The sequence below is a fragment of the Pygocentrus nattereri genome, chromosome 10 (genome assembly GCF_015220715.1).
Source record: "Pygocentrus nattereri isolate fPygNat1 chromosome 10, fPygNat1.pri, whole genome shotgun sequence".
NCBI lineage: Eukaryota > Metazoa > Chordata > Actinopteri > Characiformes > Serrasalmidae > Pygocentrus > Pygocentrus nattereri.
In genome coordinates, this window is record NC_051220.1 from 38133473 (window position 1) to 38157248 (window position 23776).

General features: G+C 39.9%; 1 protein-coding gene across 1 annotated transcript in view; it reads left to right on the forward strand.

Moving 5' to 3' along the window:
• The window catches only part of ccdc85ca (coiled-coil domain containing 85C, a), a 76882-nt gene that overhangs the window by 38926 nt on the left and 14180 nt on the right, over window positions 1–23776 (forward strand). Inside the window, exons 2-3 of the mRNA XM_017682443.2 lie at window positions 8610–8686; window positions 17269–17370. Of these exons, the coding sequence (XP_017537932.1) occupies window positions 8610–8686; window positions 17269–17370 (179 nt within the window). The remainder of the gene's footprint in view (window positions 1–8609; window positions 8687–17268; window positions 17371–23776) is intronic.

Here is a 23776-nt window from a genome sequence, read left to right on the forward strand (position 1 = left end):
GAGTGGTGCTCACTTGGAATAGGGGAGGGTCCGGCTCAGGACTGCAGCCCTGCCTCTAATACTAATTAGTCCAATCCAGAGGGTCGGCTTATGCCACCTGCCTTAAACACTCTCTCACTCTTTCTTTGTATATGTGCATGTTGTATTTGTCTGTGTGTACAGATACTCAGGGCTTAAGGCAGGTTGTTCCTATGGTAATCCTCTCAGTTTCCCATTACTAACAATAGAACAGCCCACTTTACAGCCACTGCAGAATTGACCACCTAGATGTAAACTGTCCAAAAAGAGTCCAGACATTGTTTTTAGTTTGGAAATTTCTGGCACAGGCATTCAGGTGGGCAATAAAAAGTAAAAGCAATTACTAAAATAATGTCATGCTCTAGAGCAGTCTGGAGTTGGGCGGTCTAACAGTAATAATAAGATATACAGCGGTATTTTTAAAAAAAGATGCCAGTGTTTTAAAATTACAATGTCATATTTCTATTCCATGTCTGAACAACTAAATAGACACATTCCACCCATGTATATTTAGAGAAGTCACTGATCGACGTGTGAGCTCACTGATACAGATAAAGCTAATCATTACATTAACATTTATGGCATTTGGCTGACGCTCTTATCCAGAGTGACTTACAATTTGATTAATTTACACTTCTGGGTGAAGGTGGTGTTAGGAGTCTTGCCCAAGGTCTCTTATTGGCATAGTGTAGGGTGTTTGCCCAGGTGGGGATTGAACCCCAGTCTACAGTGTAGAAGGCAGAGGTGTTAACCACTACACTAACCAACCAACCACCTATCACCTTTCGCCCTGCTAAACCAGCATAGACCAGCATTACTGGTCACCAGCAAAGCCAACAGTGGTGGTACAGTATTTTGGATGTTGGTATGTTGGTCAGCCAGCATGACCATGCTGTATGATCATCTAAACCAACACCAGACCAGCATAAACCAGCTGGAGAACTGTTTAACGTTTACTAGTTGTTAGATAGGTGCTTTGACAATTATTTAATGCCTTGACGATGGTGACAGTGGTGGAACTGCGTTCTCTACAGTGATGAAGCTCCATCCAATACCTTTAGGATGAGTTGGAATGATCGAGAACTGATCATCCAACATCAGTACCTGAACTCACTAATGCTCTTGTGTCTGAATGCAATCAAATCCTCACAGCAGTGTTCCAACATCTGGTGTAAGGTAGAGGCTGTTATTGCAGTAAAGGAAAACAAACTCCCTCTTAATACCCTTGATTTCAGAAGATACATTTACCCAACACGACCCCACACAGTGGGGAAAAAAATAAAAAGGCGATAGAACGCGGAATGTTCTGCAGCTTCTGCTGCATTGCAGCCCTGCGGAGACGGAAGAGCGCTCCAGTGATAAATGCAAGAAGATGTGGTTCCATTCTTTCTCTCTCTCTCTCTCTCTCTCTCTCACTACTACTACTACTACTAAGACAATATACTAGTATTGCAGTGCACCTTGCATTGAATCAATAATGTCACATGATTAGACTGTCCTGCATTATTTTGACCAAAATCGCCTCTGTGGGTGTTTTGATGAATCTAGGTGTTCGTTTTATCCAACAAAAGCGGTTTTTTGGTTAAAATAATGCAAGACAGTACATAATAAAACACATTGTAGCTGGTTAGATAGCTCATTTGAACATTGCTGCCCTCTTTGATATCAGCATTGTAAAGGCCAAAATTATGATAAAGATTAGTAATAATGCATATATTATCAGGTTTAAACAGCCACCCTAATAATATGAGAGCATGTTTTTGTACTGTTTTTATTTCCTTTTACTGTGGGTTTTTGCAGGGCATTAATAAGCCGTTATCTCTGCTGGGAAAACAGTCTGAGGAAAATTCGCAACCTTTTCTGATGTGATGGATCAGATGAGTATTTCATGGTTTTCCAAAGGCATTCCAAACATGCCGTTTCTGTTAAATGGATAGGAACAGGGAGCTGTAGGTATGCTTTTGTGTGTATTGCTTAATGAGAAGAAATAGCCATGACCCACACCAGCAGGAGCACAAAAGCAGCAATTTCATGTGTTTCTGGCCACAGTTTTCAAAATGAAGAATATTATATTATATTATATTATAAGATTTGATTCCATTAGATTCCATTAGATTATAAGATTAGATTAGATTAAAATAAAAATGTACAGTTACTAAATTTTAGATTAAATTAGAAATGGATGATACAATGATATTTTATTGTGACCATCTTGCTTTTTTTAATAAGCGCTATGCTTTTCTGATCATATCACATATTCTAATATATGCATATTCTGACCAGCATTGACCGTCTGTGTGCTTTATTACACTGTTAGAAATAAAATTTCTGTTCAGGTACTTTTTTTTTTGTTTTGTTTGTGAATGTACAAATAATGTAAATGTTCCCTCAAAGGTACAACTAGAGGTTTTAAGGTCCAACTGTGAACTATAAGTTTTTCCATGTGAAAAGTACATATTTATATCTTTCCATGACCTAATATTTTAAAACAGAACAATAAAATAAAAAGCCTGGAGATGAGACGGGGTGTGTGGAGTCAAAACAACTTAGAAAATATCATCTCAGTGGTCCAATTATGTTCCACGACTAAAGATACTGAGATGTACCCCAGTGGCAAGATGGGTACTGCCCCAATCTCAGCTTATTTTTCTAAAAGTGTTAAAGAGAGCATCGTTAGGCCTGTTCAGTTGGATTTAGTGCAGCGCAGAGTGTTTACTCAATAAAATCTTTTAGCCAGATTTTGATTGCCGTTTTTAAATAAGGCACTAATAGTGCACTAGTGTCTGTGCTAAAATTGTGTGGTCATTATCGTGCATTGTTTAAATGCAGTATCATAACACATTTTACTGTATTGTCCACCACTATATCATATGTGATTTGCATCAAAGATTTTCATAAATTCAGTCAGTGCATTCCTGGCAGGGTGCCGGGATATTTGTAGATTCTGCCCAGGCCTAGATTAATATTTAAAGACATTTAAATTGTTATTATTAGTAAACAATACATTGTGCAACCCTAGTGTACATGTACCCCCCGTGTCTGTCTGTCTCTCTCTGATTTGTGGTCCTCTCTAATCGGCTTGTGTGCTGGCTGTGGGTCAGGTGATCAGATGTACTGTAGTTAGATTAGAGGGTCACAAGGAAGGCAAAGAGGATTAACCAAGGGAAGCCTCTGCTGCCCACTCCACCCCGCCGCAGTTTTACTGCTCAAACAGCCCAGCGGTGCGTCTGGAGCAGTTATTTAACAGCGATGCTCATCCGTACCACCATCATCCAGGGTTTTTTTTTTCCACTGAGAGATGTAAAATGCATCTTTTTGAGTTATTTTCCTGTGATAATGGCGTCCGTAAGCATGTGAGGTGCATATGCGAGGCAGTACTGACACCTGGTGGTGGCTGAGGATGTTGATAATCAGTCCAGTTCTGTGATGAGATGGTACAAAATGGCGTCAGCGGCCTTGCCTGGTTTTACGTGCGGAGAATAAAGACCGTATGACACACCTTGTTTTATTGGTTACAGAGTCAAAAGGGCAAAATAGCTGAACTCTTTAATGCAGAGCGCCTTTTCCGCTCCTTAGCCAAGGTCTCCACAGGACGCATATCGCAGTAATGGGTTTGTTACGCTGAGTAAGAATGAGAGTCGGTGCAGGAGCCGGTCTGAGACTCACTCAGTTTTACAGCAGAGAAGCAGCAACAACTAAGTAATCAGAGCAATGAGAGAGAGAGAGAGAGAGAGAGAGAGAGAGAGCGAGCGATAGAAAGAGAGGAGGGGTTGGGGGAGAGAGATAGAAAGAGAGAGAAAGAGAGAGGAGGGTTTGAGGGGAAAGAGAGAGAGAGGAGGGTTTGGGGGAAAGAGAGAGAGAAAGAGAGAGAGAGAGAGAGAGAGGATGGACAGAAAAAGAGCAGAAATGTGAAAGATATTGACAGAAAGACAGATTAGAGAGTGAAGAAGGAAGAGGGTGAGAGATTGAGTGAGTGAGAGAAAGGCAGAAAGATAACGAAGGAGAGAGAAAGAGAGATGACAGAGATGGGATGGACAGAGAAAGAGATGAAGTGAGAAAGATGTTGAGAGGGAGAGAAGGAGAGATTTGAGAGGGCGATTGAGAGAGAAAGAGAGTGAGACAGAGAAAGGTTGAGAGAGAGACAGATACAGAGAGAGATAATTGAGAGAGGATGGACAGAGAGAGATGAAATGTAAGAGATGGAGTGAGAGACAACACAAGAGATGAAGTGAGAGGGAGAGAGAGAGCTTCCAGAGTGAGAAATGAAGAAAGGGAGAGAGACTGGGTGAGCGAGAGAAAGGGAGAAAGGGAAATAATGAGGGAGGGAGAGAGAGAGAAGGAGAGAGAGACTGGGTGGAGGTCTGTGTGTGTAATAGAATACAGCCGAACCAGATTTCAGCTCTAGTCTAAAGTTTTACTGTCATTCTGCTTCAGTATGTAAATGAGGTTGTATAATTACATCACTAATTACACCGGCTGAGTCTCAGATAGCTCCCTGCTCTTACTGCACTACTTCACTGTAGTTAACTGTACTACATAGAAAACAGAGATCCATAGTTCTGTAATAATTTACATAATCTTAATCATCAGGTTTGAGTCTGCACTTCTAAAAATGACCAAAGTGTGGCAAAAATAGTGAACGACAGTTTTTCTTTTCATAAAACAATACCGTACCCTCATTGGTCAGTTTATCAAATCCAAGCCATGATAAAATATCTCCTCTTCTACTTTTTACTGTTCCTATTGTGCTGTGACAAATACTTGTCAGATGTGTAATCAGTACTAAGAATCAAATAACTGAGGAATGAACAGCTGTTCTCTATGCAACATTTAAGCACCTGGATTTCTAGGTTTGGTTGTTGTTACTACGCACGACATTTTCAGTGAATTATTGATTTGAAGTGGCTCCAGATGAACGGTAGTCTGTAAACAGGGCGCAGCCTTTATAATCTTCATCCCTGATTCAGCAAACATGCTCTTCATTTTAAGCATTTCTTCCAAACATTATGGAGAAGGACTCCAGTCTCCTTTAAGGCTGGCTGTATGAAGTATAGAGGGGGAGATTTAGGGGGAGTGAGCGTGAAATGTGGTGTGGAACACTCTCTGTAGGCTTTCCTGGCCTGTGGATTCTCCATTACTTCCAGATAGTAAGGTCAGGACACCTATGCAGAGAATGCAGCCCAGAACACATGGCTGGACACATCCACACCCTTCTTTTATCTCCTAGACACAGTTCCTTTAATGACTCTTCAGCTTCACCGGTTTTAAACCAGTGTGCTGTGAAATCTGAGGTGGTTTAGTGCTTGGGATTCTTATTACGTCTCCAAAAAATTTTAGAACAGTTTATAATTAAGATTATTTTTAAGTGAGACAGCTGAATATTGAGAACTAAGGCAGTAAACTTGTCAAGAAGTTACTATAAATAGCTAATTACAGTGTAGAATTCATCATTGAATAAGTTCTTACTATTCCCAAAAGCTTGATATTAAATATAAACTAATACAGAACACAATTCAGTCATTTTCATTATTTTCCTATTTTATTATTATCTTTTATATTATTGTTACTTTATTAGTTTTAGCTTTAGTTACGTTTTAGGTTTTAAATTCCCTTTTTCCCCTTTTTTTTATCAATGTTTTGTCTTTTTCTTCTCTTATGCTGTCTTTTTTTTGCCTTCCTCTTTAGAAAGTGCTTTAAGCTGGAGTTTTGTTGATGAAAGACACCATGTAAATAGTTATATAGAGGTACTGTAAATATCTGTTTATGTAAAAAGGTATTATAAATGTTCTGCTGTTCAGTTTATAGTATCGTTGGATAAAATGACAGCAATAATTAAAGAGCCACCCATTGAAATACCATTGAAAACCATATTTTCCTCACTTTCCGAAATAAATGTTGGAAATGTAAAGGTATATACAGAATTTACAGTGCATGTGTGGAAGCTGAGCTTCAAAAACACCTCATTTTGAATCGACTGTTTTGATGATGTCACAAAAACCAGCACATTTTCATATATCCTCTTATTCAGGCTACAGCAGTACTACAGCGTTCATGCTGAAGTTATGAGGAGTTATCAGTTATCAGCTGGGCTGCTTTCTGAACAAGGCCATATACAGAGCGACCAATCAGAACAGAGCTCATCCTCAGTTTTAAGGTCACAGCAACAAACACAGCCAGTTTATAAAGAGAGGTTGGAAAATGGTCATGTAAAAAATGAACTATGACTGTTTTTGGCGCATAGAACAACAAAGTGTTATAAGTGGGGAGAAAATGTTATAAAAGGGAAAAAAAGTACAAGAAAAATGTTAGATATGGGCTCAGCACCAAAAACAGTCACATATTTATTAAAAATAAGCTGTTTCTGCAGCTTAGTTTTCCTATATGTACAGTAAGAACTGTGAACTTTATGCTTAGATGTAAAGTGTGTCTTTTAAGGGGCAGTCGTGGGCTGGAGGTTAGGGAACCAGCCCTGTGACCAAAAGGTTGCCGGTTCAATCCCCAGTGCCGACAGTTTGTGACTGAAGTGCCCTTGAGCAAGACACCTAACCCCCAATTGCTCCCCAGGCACCGTGGATAGGGCTGCCCACTGCTCCGGGCAAGTGTGCTCACTGCCCCCTAGTGGGTGTTTCACTGCACAGATGGGTTAAATGCGGAGGTGCAAACACAGTTGGCAAAAATGGTTCTAAATGTAAGTGTTTACACACTACATCACTACATTATTTACAAGATATACATATTTATTCATCATATTAGCCCTTTAAAGCAAGCAGCAGTCTTAGTCGGTCGATGTGTTCAATAAAACATACACTGAAATGGAGCTGGATTCACTTAAAACTTCAAATCAGTCCTTTTTTTTCACGGTATGTTGTAAAATCACTTTCCGCTTTACAAAAGTACAGAAAGTGTGAGCTGTTTGTCCAGTTATGACATCCGAGGCTCACAGAGCTTAAGATACCTGTAAGGAAACGCGATCTGTGTCTGAGGGAAACAGAACGTCTCCTTTGTTTTTCTTATGTGCTTAAAGTACAGGCTTTTCTGCTGTCGTCTGGGTTTCAGGTTTAGCTAAATATTTCTCCCACTCATCTTTGACAGATGTCTTTTATTGGATGCTGTGCAGGTGCAGTGCTTTCTGTAACACAATACTGTGTATCAGTGGCTAAACAGAACACAATTTAATGATAGCTGAGATATACAGACCACCATAAAACTGTTTCTGAGCTGCTAATCTTCTAAATATGTTCTGCTGGAATGAAAGCTGTAGGCAGTGATTTAGAGAATATGCTGTGCTGTAATCAGTTTTTGTTGTGCAAATTGTTTCAGTCCAGTTCCTGCAGCTGCTACAGAAAATGAAGAAGGTGTTCACATATTTTAAGGGGTTCATGTGCTATTTTTATTTTGTATTTTATTGAATTCCCTGAGGTCTACGTGTGATTTTTGTCTGATTCTTAAGTATCAAAAATCATTCGTTTTCCAACCTCTCTTTATCCCTTGAATTACTCAGGGTGTTCTTTACTGTGCCTTTAAGACTGGTATGTACATGAGCTCTGCTCTGTTTGGTTCCCTTCCATTATGCCTCATTCATAAAGCAGTCTGGGACACTGACACACTATAACTACTGTGTTAATAGGAAGGGCTGTTCAGAATAGGTGGATATGTGTAAATACGTTGGTTTTTGTGACATCACAAAAACAGTGATTAAAAAATTGTGCCTTAGTTTCCGTATATGGCCTGTAGTGAGCGAGTAGTGAGCAGTATATTTTGAAACATTTGCATTCAATTTTCTTATTTTGTTACATTTCTTATTTTATCTCCTTCCCTTTGTTTTGAAGCGTCACTTTGCCCCTTAGAACTGAGTTACAGGGTAGTGGTTGAAATCTTCCTCTATGAAATGAGACCCTCAAATAAAAGAGCATCACTTCATTAACAGCTACTAGCGCTGCTCTGTAGGCGTCCCTGCCCATCTGCAGTGCCAGCAGAGGAGGGTAAAGCTCAGCTCCTCACTGCTGGGCTTTAGTTACATTTCATACGCCTTCAAAGAGGGGAGGCGCGGCAGTTATTCATCATCGCCCACCCCTAATTCTTCAGTGATATGAAACTGAGGTCAGCTGTTCTCCAGCTACTTGTTCAGATTTTCCTGTTCCACCTTAAATGGATTATTTAAGGTGGAACTGGAACTGTAGCTAGCTAGCTAGCTACCATGACCTGAGCATATTATTAGTGATTTTTTTATGCTTGTTATGAAGAAATGAACAATAGTACATTGAAACGACATTAAACTAAGACAATACAGTGTTTATTGAATTTTTTAACAGAGGAAATTCTCACATTTGTGGGTTTCTTTGGTCGCTCGCGCAGCCATTGTGCCAGTTTCGTAACAATGTGTCTCTGTAAAACCTCTGATTGGAGGGCCGCGTAGTCCTATCGCTTCGCCCTACCCCTCTATCTCAACATAAATCAGGACACCAGACATAAACGCGCAAAACAAGGGCTAAGGGCTAAGTGGTAGGGACAAGGGGTGAAGTGGGATTGGGCCAAAGTCTCTTGGATTATTTTGCGATTGGATAATCATTTGCTTTGTTTCTGACTTCTAGACTCGTCAAACTACATCCGTCAGCTGGAGACAAAAGTCCGGATATTAGAGGACGACAACAAGCAGGTGTTATCCCAGGTAAGAGACACCCTCATAAGCTTTCTTAATAAAGATCGCTGAGTTCTGTAAAGCATTTCTCTCTCAGACATAAAGGTAGTAAACTCTCACTGGGGCAGTGCCCTTCTTGTTACTGGGGTGGCTTCCTCAGGGAACATAACTGAACCACAATCCACTGAAATGATATTTTCTAAGTTGTACTGACTCCACACCCCGCCTCGCCTCCAGGCTTTTATTTTATTGTTCTATTTATAGCATTAGATTATTAAAAGGTACAAATATGTGCTTTGCACCTGGTACACACCTGGACCTTAAAACCATTGTTTTTCCTTTTGAGGGAAACCTTGTTTGTTCCTTGATGAACGAAAAATGTACCTGCACAAAACCTTTACTTCTAACAGTGTTTGTAGTGATTCATGGTATATGAACCTTTACCATTCCAGTCATGTGGACCGTCCCCATCCTGATTACTAGATTATTGAATGTTCATGTTTATAAACCAGCAAAACATCAATTCAATTCCATTTACATTTACGGCATTTGGCTGACGCTCTTATCCAGAGAGACTTACAATGTGATCGTTTTACACAGGTAGGTGAACGTGGTGTTAGGAGTCTTAGGAGCCCAAAGACTCCTAACTCCTAAGCCCAAGGACTCTTATTGGTATAGTGTAGGGGGCTTATCCAAGCCAGGGATTGAAAACCAGTCTACAGCGTAGAAGGCAGAGGTGTTACCCACTACACTATCCCAACCACCAATTAATGTGCATTGTGTTATGCGCAGTACAGTTTAGGTGTGACGGGGAGCGAGGAGGCGGACGCAAGTGCTGAGATAAGCGAGATTTATTAAGGGCAAATCCAAAAAAAGGGTCGAGACAGTCCAGAGTCAATGAGCCAACACGGATAGATCGGGGACCAGACATGACACAAACCAGAATCAAACAAACAACACCAGTACAACCAACACAGCATATAACACCAACAAACACAGGCAGAGATTCAAACAAAGACCAGTCACCAGACGGGGGAAAACACAGGGCTTAAATACATAAGGGTAACAAAGGACAGGTGCAAACACAGGTGGAGACAATCAGGGGTAGAGTCATGGAACTAGGGAGCAGGACTAGAAAACCAAAACAAACGCACATGGACAGGACTGGGAGGGGCCAATTGTGACACTAGGGCTGTATCGAGTATGTCAGTACTTAAGTGATGCACTGTGATTGTTTTAAAACAGGCCAAACAATTAAAACAGGCCATTCACTGGAGAAAAGATAACATAACATAAGTCTTTTAAAAGATTATAGAAAAATGCAAACACAATGTTGTGAGGAGCAGATAACCAAAATAATTTTATCACTTTACCTATCCTCCTTTTTCAGGAGCTCGTCATCCTTTTTCCATCAGCCACCTTGTTTGACCAAACCTTCTGTTCAGTAAAGTCACAGGTGGAATGTCCTTTTTACAAGACTGTTGTAAAGGGGTTCATATTAATACAAGGCACTGTTCAGAAATGTGATCGGTCATTGCTCTTGTCAGATTGAATGGAAGTGTTTTAAACAGGGTATTAAATACTACACATGCTTTGATGTGTCAGTATAACACACACTGTTACAGCACTGCCTCCCCCTAATGTAATATAATGCAATACAATGGTTCTGAAAAAAAGGCCAAAAAACAGTCACATGCAGTCAAATTCAACCTCTGTTTTGTGTGATTGGTAAAATATATTCATATAAACTGTAGAATGGAAATAACATCATTTGCACAGTTTGTAACTTATTTATCATTGTGACAAAAGCTGGTAACTTTCCACAAGAGCAGCGGTTTGAAGCTTTTTTCATACAATTTCATACTTTTTATACAAAAGGAGAACACCAGCTGAGAGCTGGAGCGGTTGAGTCACGTCTGCTCGACAGAACTTTCATCAGTCCCGGGAAACAGTCAGGCGTTTTCCTGGAGATGGATAGCACAATGTGTGACTAAGACCAAATGAGGAGCAGCCAATAATAATAATAATAGGAAGTTAAGAATGAGATCACAAAGCTGAGGTGGGGATGTTGCTGTTTTTACAGTAGAGGGATAACAAACAAAGGTACCTGCATGTAATAATGTCCTCTATGGATTATATTTTGGGACATAATACAACATATCACACTGTGTTGAGGCAGCACTGTATCATAATGAACCAAATAATGACTTTTGTGCTTTGTTACACCCCTAATACAAATGTAAATACTAGTGATGAGCGTTCTGACTAATTTTAATATCTGAGTCCTCTTAAGGATGTGATATCAGGTTTAACCACAGAGTAAGAGCTGAGGGAAATCGGTAGGGAACATGATGGAGACTGCGTCAGATGAGCTACTAAGTAAGTAAGTAAGTGATACTTTTTTGATCCCACAAACGGGGAAATTCCACCTCCGCATTTAACCCATCCGTGAAGTGAAACACCACATACACACTAGTGAACACACACACTAGGGGGCAGTGAGCACACTTGCCCGGAGCGGTGGGCAGCCCTATCCACGGCCCCCGGGGAGCAGTTGGGGGTTAGGTGTCTTGCTCAAGGACATCGCAGTCATGGACTGTCGGCGCGGGGGATCGAACCGGCGACCTTCCGGTCACAGGGCCAGATCCCTAACCTCCAGCCCACGACTGCCCAAATGAGTTAAAACTACAGCGAACCAGTAACACCGTATGCTGCTGGTGCTCACAAGTTAGTCTGAGAAATGTATTTGACCTGTTTCTGTACCTAATAACATACAAATACGAGCAGAACGTTCACCTTTTACAGCTGTCAAAACATCTGCATTTCACTGAATTGTTAGACTACATTTTTTCCATCTTTCCACAATGAAACACTGCAAATGTTGTTTTACATCTTCCATTCCTTTCTTTACACATACTTTGATGTGTCAGCATAATGCATACACTATTACAGCACTGCCTCCCTATATGGTAATATAATGCCATACAGTGGTTCTGAGAAAAGGCCTTATTGGAAAGAAACTCCCAAAAACACTCACATGCAGCCAAATTCAACCTTTTTGTTTTGTGTGCTTGGTAAAATATATTCTAAAATACATATGAGTAGAATAGAAATAACATATCGTGCACAGTTTGTAACCTATTTATCAATGTGACGAAAGCCGGCTCCTTTCCGAGAGCAGCGATTTGAAGGTTTATTCATCCATTCATCATTATTTTTATACAAAGAGGAGAAGACCAGCTAAGAGCTGGAGCGGTTGAGTCATTGTTTTACATCTTCTGTTCCTTTTTTGATTTCATGAACTGTGTTTGTAGCCTTTTTTGTTGTTACTTAATAAGCTTTTAGATTGTTGCCATCTTAATGGTGTAGAAGTTTTTTTTGTTTTTACTGTTAAATGTTCTCTCATGATTGGTATGACTTTTTTAGCATTTCATATATATTTACAATCCATTTTTCATCCCTGTTCTCTGTATTGGCTTGGCTACATTGGAAATGAGGGTCTCCCTCAATGTGCTCTGAGTATAAGTATGGGTTGATTCATTGAATTAAATCCCCTAATAGTGATTTCGGTATTTGAAAACTGGCACCTCAAGCGTTTGAGCGAGTGCTCAAGTACTCGTGCACATTTTTTAGCAAAAAAACACAGTCTTCAAATGCAAACTGAAGACCCGTCTCTTGGTAAAGCACTTAGGTGAGTGCTAATCTATCCAAGTACTTATTGAAATGCACTGTGTTGCCCCTATGGTATGTTTAGTTCGCTGTCTTGCTTTCTAGGTATCGGGTCTGGCTTTTGTTTCTCGCATTGTCTGAGCTCAAGGGTAGTTTGGACTAGCTAGGATACATTCTCTGAGTGGACAACAAACGATAGTAACACTTTCTATGAATGTCGTGTTTGTAAGCATCTATAAACACATTTATAACATGTTATAATGCATTCATAAGGCATTATAAACATGGTTATAAATATCTATAAATTATACTGAATTATAGATTTTGAATTGTTATTATAATGCATTAAAAGTAGCGTTAAAAACATTATACTGTCAGTGCCACAAGTGAAGTAGTAAAGACGCATACAAAGTCTTTTTACGCCCTTCACTCTGTAACACTACATTACAGTAATGCCAATTTCTGCCAGCATTCTATTGGATATGCAGTAATAAGTTAGTGCTAAGCTAACGGTGGTGTATATTCACAGTGGTGTACATTTACTGGCACTTAGAGCAGACAAATACGATTTATCATTTTGTTATGAACAGTACTTATAATGCATTATGTTAACATTTTATAATGCATAATAAGCATGGCTATAACATATAATGCATTTTTATAAATATTTATAGCCATGTTTATGATGCCTTGTTTATAGATGCATACATATGTAACGTTCATAGAAAGTGTTACCCAAAGCCCTTTTCTAAGTTGTTCTGGACAAGAGCATTTGTAATGTTTACTGCTGTAAATGTAAATATCTATTTAATTTATTTGTTTTCTGTTATTAATTATTAACCATTTTGTTCATCCTAAGTTCTGATTTTGTTGGTTTCTGGATATTTTTGGCCCGAAAATGTAGAAAAATAAACACCAACCATACATGCACACGTACACACACAAACAATCTCTTTATTTAGAAAAAGGACATAACCTCACGTAAGCTCTAGTAATCCCCCCCGAGTGGAAACCTATGAGCTGTTGGCACACAAGCAGCAATCAGCACACAAAGCGCAGGGCTGGGGAAAAGAAAGACCAGGACAGGATTATCATAAACACATATTATTACTGCCACAAGCCATTCTGTAAAGAAGAAGGCCTGCGTGTCCGGATCAGCCAGATCCCAGACTGAGAGAATTCCATTAGGTAGATAACATCAAATGCAGAATTGACTCTAGATCAGAGATGAAGCGTGTACGCAGATCCTCAGGACACGGTCCACACCCAAACAGATTAGCAGCATGTCGAGTTCTTTGGCCAGGTGCAGCCGGACCACATGTCAGAGTTTCAGACGGTATTTATGAAGTGTGACGGGGAGCCGTTTCCTCAGCTCCATAACTCATCGTCCTTTGAACTATTGACCTACGACTGCACATTTTGCCCTGCGTAGGCTGTAATGCTCGTGTTTATATATCTGTTCGGTAACACTTTACTGTAGGGTACAGTTCATAAGTCTATATGACACCTACCAGACAACATTAGGTCAGCAACAAAGTGATTTATGTTCTCTTAAAAAAAAAAAATAGAGTAAGTCTTTACTGTAGGGTAGATTTCATAAGGCTACAGGACATGACATAAGCTTGTCATGACAATTGATATAACCCTACATAAATATTTATAAACGCTCATTGTAATAGGTGTCATTTGCTATGCCAAGGTGACATTTGCCAATTTTCATAAAAGCTAGCTAAAGTAGCTTTTATGACCGATGTAATAAGCATTAATAAACATTTATGTAGGTCTGTGTCTGCTTATGTCATGTCCTGTAGCCTTATGAACTCGACCCTACAGTAAAGTCTTACCCTTTATTTTTACTTGCTCATCTAATGTTTTCTGGGCTCAGAAACCATTAAAAATGATAATCTTATAGCAACATCATTGCTCAGAGGAAAATCTTTTTTTTTTTTTTTAATTAATTTTAAAAATGAACTTGTTTACTCATTTTCCTCATTTTTTTTCATGCTTTTCTTTTGTTCTATTTGTTTATTTATTTGTTTGTTTACAGTCGTGTTATGTATGTAATGAGACCTAAATTGTGGCCTGTGGAACAGTTATTTATGTTTTATGTTTTATGTGCCATATTTAGGTGTGTTAACATTCACAAATCAACAAAATCAAAAAAATTGTCCTTTCGCTTTTTGCATGTGACTGATCAAATGAGCAAATTTAGTTCAAACTGCTGTCCCACAAAATTAAATGAATAAATAAAAATAAGATATTTTTTTTATTTAAAAAAAACTATTAAGTGTTTAGACCAAAATTAAAAATGGGACATTTAATATTTTACATTTATGCAAAAACTAAATATATCGGGTCTCTCAGGTCAGAGAGATTAGTCTAAAGTTTGTCCGATAAAAGTTCACGTGTTTTCAGCTCTGACTTAGAACCAATTTCAGTGCATGATCCATATCTATTAGTTATAGTAGTGAATTTTTCATTGGTTAAATGACTCGCTCTGGATGTGTCGCACTGCAGTTCAACCTATCAGGACTTTGATTTTAGACACAGCTCCTAGCACTACACCCCACCAATCTAATTACAGCACTTGCTTAAACTCATTGTGATTGCGATAAAAATGAAATGAATTGTACAGCCCTACACTCTCAGAAATAAAGCTACTAAACTGCCACTGGGGCAGTGCCCTTGTTGTCACTGGAGTGGGTCCCTCAAGGGTTCATCTCAGCACCTTCAGTCAGGGAACATAACTGAACCATAATCCACTGAAATGATCTGTTTTAAGCTGGACTGACTCCATACACCCCGCCTCGCCTCCAGGCTTTTATTTTATTGCTCTGTTTTGAAACGTTTGGTTATGAAAAGGTACAAATACCAACTTTTCACCTGGAAAAATGTATTTAAGGTACAAAACTGGACAAACCACTGCTGTAGCTTTGAGGTAACATTTACACTGTTTGTACCTCAATGAATGAAAAATGTACCTGCACAGAACCTTAATAATAATAATAATAATAATAATAATGATCTTCTCCATAAGAAATTCCATTTATTTTCTCTGGAAAGAACAATAGAACAGTCACAAGACTTTTGCACTATTTGGAAAGATTTGTGGTCTCTTTTCTTTTGTTTGGAAGCTGGTCTGGGTTAGTGCTGGAGTTCAGAACTGATGGTCAGATTTCTGCTGCAGCTGTGTCCAAACACTGGGGATGTGTTTCCTCTGTGCTACTCCCTCTGCAGCACTCCAGTCCAGCCTGTCTTCCAGAAAGCTGGATTAAGCAAGCGTCTAGACGCAGACTGAGCTCGGATACCACAGCGTCCTTCTGGACCCGCTCAGTCATAATAACCAGAATTCATCAATAATGATTCAGATTGCTGACGGAGGGGACTGTGTTCTTAATGACTGCTGCCTGAAGAGACGTGGAGGGCAATTTGTTGACTCTTCCTCCTCTCATCAAATAGATAAGCTAATAATGAGTCAGATGAGCTGTGATCCTCCTTCATGACCGAAGAACTCGTCCAGCTCTTGTTCTTCAGATCCCTAGGCATGAAGTGTAGACCAGAAAAAAAGTCAACTGATGAAATTATTATCCCCAACAAACGGAATCAAGCAGTTTGAAACCAAAAGTCTGTGAAGTATCAACCATACATTACACACTGGTAGTCTTTTGGACAGCACAGCACATTAAGCATGGTCAGTATGGAGGAAGTCTCTCTAGATTTGTTGACATTTGTGAAAATGTCTGGGAGAAAATGCATTGCCATTTTAATAGCGTTACGCTCAGGGGTTTCCCTGTTTGGAGAGCAGGGGATGATGTTCCAGCTCACAATCAGATGTGTTTTGCTCTCTGTTGGTGTTCACTGTGCTGTTAATTGATGTTTCAGCCACACACAGTGTTAAAGGAAATGAATGGTATCATTTGCAGATTAGCACTCAGCCTCTCTATTACAGAACGACTCTATTTTCTACATTTGCTCTTGCTGTTTATTTTATTTATCTCCTTATAATGTTTGTGTACCAAAAACTGTCATAGTTCATTTTGAGATGACCATTCCTTACCCCTTAGAATTACATGGGTGTCATGCCTAAGATCGGAATTCCAGAGGACCTCCATATCCCAGGAGTCAACGGGGAATCACGTGGACAGTGACGATCGGTTCCGAAGCTATCAGCGCTCTCGGTCACCCGATTATCGAGGGCTTCCACCTGTGTCTGATATGTTTGTATTAGAGACATTCGGTATTTAAACACGGACTCTCGCACACGAACAGATTGCGAAGTATTGTTTCACCCTCGAACACACTGAGCCTGATTTTCTGTGTATTATATTCTGTCTCTGACCTCTGCTTGTTTATTCTTCTGACTTCGGCTCATCTGGTACTCGCTGAATCATTACAATGGGCTGTTTTTGTTGCTTTACAAAGTCTGGGAAACATACAGAACAAACTTTTAAGTTTAGGCAAATTTCAGCTGCTCCTTTTGGATGACAGGAATAATTTATCTGCTTCCTGACAGCCAGAAACAGCACAATGTTTAATCAGTTTCCCTCATCTTCCCCCCAGTACCTCTGCTACAGACTGTCTGCAGGAACAACACTTTGCATCACTTCACTGTGAATGAGTGGGGCTAAACGGATACAAGCTGAATGGGCGGTTCTAAGCAAATGTGTTAATGATGATTGGAAACAGGCTGTCTTTGTGATGTCCATATAAGCACTGAGTGTACTAAGGCATGAATAGTACATACTGAATATTTTACAATGTTTACAAATCTTTCAAAAAAAGCAAGACAAGTTTGCTTTTCACTGAAACAGCCTCTCAAACAGCTCACCACTGTTTTTTTACTAGTGCAAATCCAGCAACAGGGGTCCTTTTTAAGTCCCTTGTTCACTTTTCGCCAGTAATCCACCTTGATATAAATGTACTTGTGTTTCTTTCCTCTGCAGGGAAGCATTGGGGATCTGAAGACGCTGAGAAAAGGATTATCTCTGTATCACTCCGAGTCCCAGCTCTCCTCTCTGTCGAAGTACCAGGACACCTTGCAAAATGTATGTATGCGCTACATGCGATGCTATCTCACCCACTATCCCTGACCTGACCTCGTAATCTACCACAGCCTTAAACTTCAATTGCTCTAAAAATGTATCAGTTTGACACGTTTGAAACATAATAATAATAATAATAATAATAATAATAATAATAATAATAATAATATCTATTTTCAAATTAAAAACACCATATACAAGCTCAAGACCACTATACATAGAATATGAAATCAAAATATTAAAATGCTTAAGACAAATAAAAAGTTTGACAGTATATGCCTTCAAGATAATTAATCATGATCAATCACTTTATTTTGTATAGTTAATCAAACATGTGGCTTGTTTGCTCTTTATTTTTTTTGCTTATTTGAAAATAAAGATTTTTCCCATTTAAAACACACACTGGCACATTTACTTAGTGTTGATTAAAGCACTGGGTTCACTGCATCACTCTCAAAGTCTTAACAGATTATTAAAAGACTGGGCATCTCACACTATACGACTGATTTTTGCAGATTATTTTGGGCGACTGAGATATTAAGGATCACACACTACTCAACTTTTAAGCTGGTGCTGAACCGAACGGAGCTCACTGAACTCTCGCAAACTCACGCAGACTCTCATTCTCCTGTTACAAGGAGAGCCAAATAAACAAACATGGTGCTGCTGCTGCTGTTTTCTCTGCCGTTTGCACTGATACAGTAAAGAAGCAGTAGGTAAACATGTTTAAGTGAGAGCCTTGGATTTAAAAATGTGATCAGTGTGGATTTTTTTTTTGTTTTAAATGTACATAAACTCGATTGTGCTCAGCTCGATAAAAAGCTTCGCTCCACACGTGAGAGACTTTGTGCCATTTTTCTTTGTTTACTTGCTGTATTTTCTTTTTTTCGCCCTCTCGGTTTTCATTGGCTGTTGCATGAGTCCGTTCAGAGTCCTTGACCACTTTACACAAGAGTTGGGTTGACAAAACTCTGACTGGTCAGGAAAATGATCGGGAGGCCAAAAGTCTGAGTCTGCGCCCCTCAAATACGACTCTATTCTCTCTCCAACTGTCGACTCTGACTGACCCAAAAATCTGCAGACTAGAGCCGACCAGCACAGACTCAGCCAGACTGAGAATCTGGGCTAAAATCGGAGGAAAAGTCATGTAGCGTAACCCCGGCTTAATGTGCATTGTCTCTGATTAGTCGATAAATTTTGTGTTGATTTGTATTGATTCTAGCCTAACAAAAAAACTGTTGCTTTTGTTAGTTTGATGCTTGTTGATTTATTCATAGATCTCCTGTGTGTACTGTCCAGTACAGTGTGCTGAAGGTATCGCTTTAAAAGCTGTGAACGAGAACGCAACGCTGCAAACACAGATTCTGTCGTTTAAGCACTAGAACACAAGAGTGTGTCATCGTGAAATAACATCACGGCTGTGATTTGGTCGCAGATAAAATATGACCTCGAGTGTTCTAGTGCTTTTATACAACAGTTAAATGAACGAAGTAACAAATAAATAAATTGGGCTGTGAACGCGGCGTTTAATATGTTTTCATGTTCATGCCAAATTATAGCTCCTTAACAAGCAGCTTGTTGCTACATCAGAGTACCGAGCTCCGCCCACTCACTACACAGCAGTTCGTTCTCCAGCTCCTTTCACTAAATTCCCAAACTGTCGTCACCACTGAGCAGCTTTTCTGTTTTTTATTGGGTCAGTTTTATGGCTCAGTCTGATTTGGTCAGACACGTTCGGCGAATGGTGTTGGGTTCATTTCTGGCTGATTCCAGGTTGTTCAGCTGTTCTTCTGTCACAGCTGCTGACTGAAAAGCTGCTCAGTGGTGAGGACAGTTTGGGAATTTAGTGTTGTCTCGTCTTCAGAGTTGGACCAAATCGGCTGTCGGTCAAATGTGTTCGTTTTCTGTTTGTGGCAAAGTAAGAAGTAAAAATGTTCAGATGGCTTGAGCGTCTTCTACAGCTGTCAAACTTATTGCTTAGCAACAGCATCTTAGCGGAGTAATAGTGTTTGTGAAAAAACCTGATTTTATAGTAAAATAACCGCACAGTTAGAACACCTCTCAACCAATCAGCTTGCGTAGACGGAACTAACTGTTGTATAAAGCAACATAGAGCGTGTTGCTCCTGGGCCTTATCCTGCACTACTACAGAAGGAGTAGGTCAAACTAAAGAAAAACCACTAGTGACATATACACACATATATATATATAAACAACAGAAAAAAGAAATTAAGCAATAAAGCATCCAACCCAACCCCCCGCCCCCAACCCCCAACAAAGTTTTAGTGCTGGTTTGTTCTGGTAGATCCCTCACATCAGCCACCGGAGCTGTTTGTTTAAAATATCTCTGAAGAAGTGAGAAAATACAGAGGAGAGCCGTGTGGCTTTGAGATGATTTCCTGCACGCTTGTAGGGGGTTGTGTCGTGCTGTGATCCCTGCTGGAGACATGCTGTCTCACTGTAGTGCTTAAAGGATTCCTGCTAACCTAGAAATGACCTGAGAAAAACCGTCTCTCAAATGAATTCAGACCATGAAAGTCTGTCATCCTACATAATTCAAAGTTCATGTGAATACTTTTATTTTTACAGCAGCAGGTTTTCATTTCTCGCCTTGCTTTACCTCAGAGGCAAGCTGGTTTAAAGGGCTCATACTGAATGCTTTTGAAGTCACATTCATTTATTGCAGCATGAGTTCTGCTTCTTCAAACTCAGCAATTTTGACAGTCCAAACCCAACACATACTTGCTGGTCCTCTGGAAGTGGGAGACAATAACCTGAACCACTGTATAAACATCTCTCAGACTTTAGCAATAACACAGGGCAATAAAATAGGCCTGTATGACTGGGCTTCATATGAGACTTTGCATTGTTCTGTGTTTATTTAGTTTCTTGTGCTTAGCTGAGCCAGCATAGCAGCCCCTCTGTGCCTGGCCTCACTGCTTACCGCCTGCATCTGCTGCTCCACTGCTAGATGTATCAATGAGAGGAAGCATTAAAGGAATACTTAAGTGTTTTTTTATCCTTATGTTTGATTAACACTGACAAAAAATTTTGACGTTTACTTGCATCCTAATAATCTCTTAATAATCCGACTAATAGCTCATGTATACACCTCAGACGGACTAGACTAGTCAGATCTAGACCATTCGGAATACAATTTCTATTCGATTGAATGAGGTGGAAAATCCTGTAAATAATTTGTTAAATAGAAGAATAATGTCCATGTAAACTCCTGGATCTGAATACATTTCCAAGCGAAAGGTTTAAGTATGTTCTGCATGTGCGTCGCGTCCTAGAAAAAGTTTATTATGTTCAACATGCTTATAATAGAAGCCAGTGGGCAGCTGTTGAATTCCCTCACTAAAAGTCATTAAAGATGTGAAACACAATTTATTTTCTAGAATACTTTGACATTTAGCAGAAGCTTTTATGCAGAGCTACTTATAAAAGTGCTTGGTTGTCTATTCAGTGATTGTTTCCTAGGTAGTGCAGATGGTTTAGTCCAATAGAGTCCAAACTGGCCAGAAACAAGAGTCAGTGCTGATACCTAGAAAGAAAGAAATTAGGTTTTGATTTTTTCCCCAATTTTATTCCTAAGCAGTGCTTAATTGCTTAAATGGAAGAGCTGCCGTGGGACTGACATGTGACTTAGATTTCCAGAAGGTAGAATTCGTTTATAATCCATTTACAGTGTAGATGTGCAGATGGATGCTTGGCAGGTGCCACCTGATCACCATGGATACCACACAACCTTAGAAAAAGTGAAAGTTAGCACATTTGCTCGTGGCACTGCGTTTGGAATTTGGATAAAACTTCATTTGGTAAGACTCTCAGTCTGTCTTATCATAACACCTGTATTGGAGCTTTCATCAGGCCTGAAATTTAGGTTCGAACCTGTATACAGCTGAAGAAATATTCTGTCTGAGCTTGACTTGAGAATCCAAGTGTTAAGAAGCCAAACCCAGCCTTACCCTGAGAAAATTCTGTGTGAACGCCGTCTGAACCACGTCATCACACACCGCAGTATAGCAAAACACTGTCCGAAAGTGACCAGAACTGGCCCATCGTCACCCAAAGTACCATGCAGTGACAATAAGGTGTCATTAGATCACAGAACAATAAAATATAAAAAAATAATAGAGAGTAATACACTATGATTTGGTGTATAATCTGAAATGAAGTGCTTTAAGAAATGTTTTCATTAGATCATGCTTTTAAACGGCATCTCGAAGTCTGGATAGGCTTTCCATACTGCACTGGTGTCATGCTGTGTGGTGCTAATATGGTGAGATGTACTGTTTAATACTAAAACTGTATTCCTGCACATAGAACATTTTCAACATATATAACAAAATATCACTGGCCTAACACATTTAAAGTCTTTTATGCACTAAACTAAACTGTACTTCCCCGAATCGATTCACTATTTATGTCCCGATCCTCATGAAATGGGGTGACTCCAGTGTGCCAAATTACGTAAGTGAAAGAAGTGAAGAGTAAAGCAAGGAGCGAAACTAAAGCCTGGAGAAATGCATGGCGAAATCTGGGAGGCAGGCTGTGAGAAACCCAACAAGAAATCTGAACCCGAGACACATTTGTGAACAGCCGAAACCCGACTGCTCACGCATGGAATAGTTATCAGTTTAAAATGGCATTACATGTATTTACATAATTCAAGAAGTGCCCATTGGCCCAAGTGTGTTCTGAGCCAACGGGCTTTCCGTTCTTTTCTAAGTACATGAAAACGTATCAAAATGAGTGTGCGTGGTAATCAGTGCTGTGATACGGATGCAGCAGATAGAGATTGGATTGTAAACGTTGGAGCGTTCCTTTAAGTGAGCACGTCTGCATTTAGAGAGTGTTCTTCTTCCTCTGTTCTTCATCACCACCCACTTAATCTCTGTCTCTTTCTCTCTCTTTCTCTCTGGCTGTTTTGCTCTTGCACTCCCTGAGGTAGTGCTCTTTCTCCTCCGCCTCCTCTCCTCAGAAAAGGTCATGAGCAGCCCTGAGGATGGCGAAGCCCCCGCTTTAGCTAATCACAGTGCTCATGGGCCGTGACAGGCTAGAACCGCATGCTCGGCCCACTTTCTGTATGCCGGGCTGATTCCACAGGAAGGAGAAATCAATTAGAGTGCGCCGCGGGTTTCATCCAGAGAGACGACAGGGCTTATTTTAAACTCCTGTTTCTTTTTTTGTCTTCTTTTTCGGAGGATATGCTGGAGAGAGAGAGAGAGAGAGAGAGAGAGAGAGAGAGAGGAGAGACCCTGTCTCTGTGCTCAGTGCTTCATTAGCATGGCTTTGAACTTTCACTTCAAACACAGTGGATGATGATAGCTCTAAATAATGCAGGGGGCGTGCTGCTGAAATAGTAATCAGGGCTGCGGGTGAGGTGGGACGGTTGTTGGGGTTACCTCAGGAACAAAAGTATCAGAGAAGAACAAACACAAACACACTGACCTCATGCTGATCATTACTCTTCTGAGATTCACTCAGGAAAGTTAGACAATCCTTCTCTTTGCTGCTGAAGCACCAGCTGGAGCTGGATTCATGTTATCAGTTTGACTGAATGAGGGGTTCAGGATAAAGTGTGTGGTTTTCCACAAATACTGACAGCCTGCATTGGGAGGTTAAAGCCTGCATTGGGAGGTTATAGCCTGCATTGGAAGGTCATAAGCCTGGATGTTCATGCCAGCATTATGCCACAAGACCCTTTTAATCACAATAACAACATGACAACATGGTTGTGTCTGTTCCTGGAGTTGGAGCAGGACTACTATTACTGAGAAGGTGGTTAACTCTACAATTATTACAGTCAGACTGTAAAACCTACACATTCATACTGGATTAAAATCACTCTACAGTTATTAATGTGAGACACAATGCAGTACACAATTGCATTCATGCTGGTTTTTAGTACCACCTCTGGTCAAACTAATCCAGCTGTAATAGGCATTGAGTTGTAGTGGCCGATGGTAAAAAGCGCAGTTACTCGTCCTCAGGTTTTGTTATATTATAATACATGTCCATCTTTTGAGTTCAACACCCATTTACAAGTAATCATTATCCAAGCATAATAAAGCACTCGCAGACCTACAAGTCAAATCAGATCTCAAGCCACTGCGATATGAGATGACTCGTGACTCGATTCCTCAGCTCTGCTGAATGTTAGTGCACTCTTTTATGTTGACAGTCTGTGGCCTAAAGTCAACACTGTTATGGATTAAGTCTGACTAATTTAATCTTAATCAAATGTGACACTTCTGGAGTGAGCTTACCTGTCTGTGCAGGTTTACGTCTGACAGTAGAGTTAATTTAACACTTTCTTTTGTGTAGTTCAGCCTCTAATCTAATGCGGCGTTAAAGCTGAGGATGCTGATGGGTGTAACACAGCGTTATGCTTATGACTCAT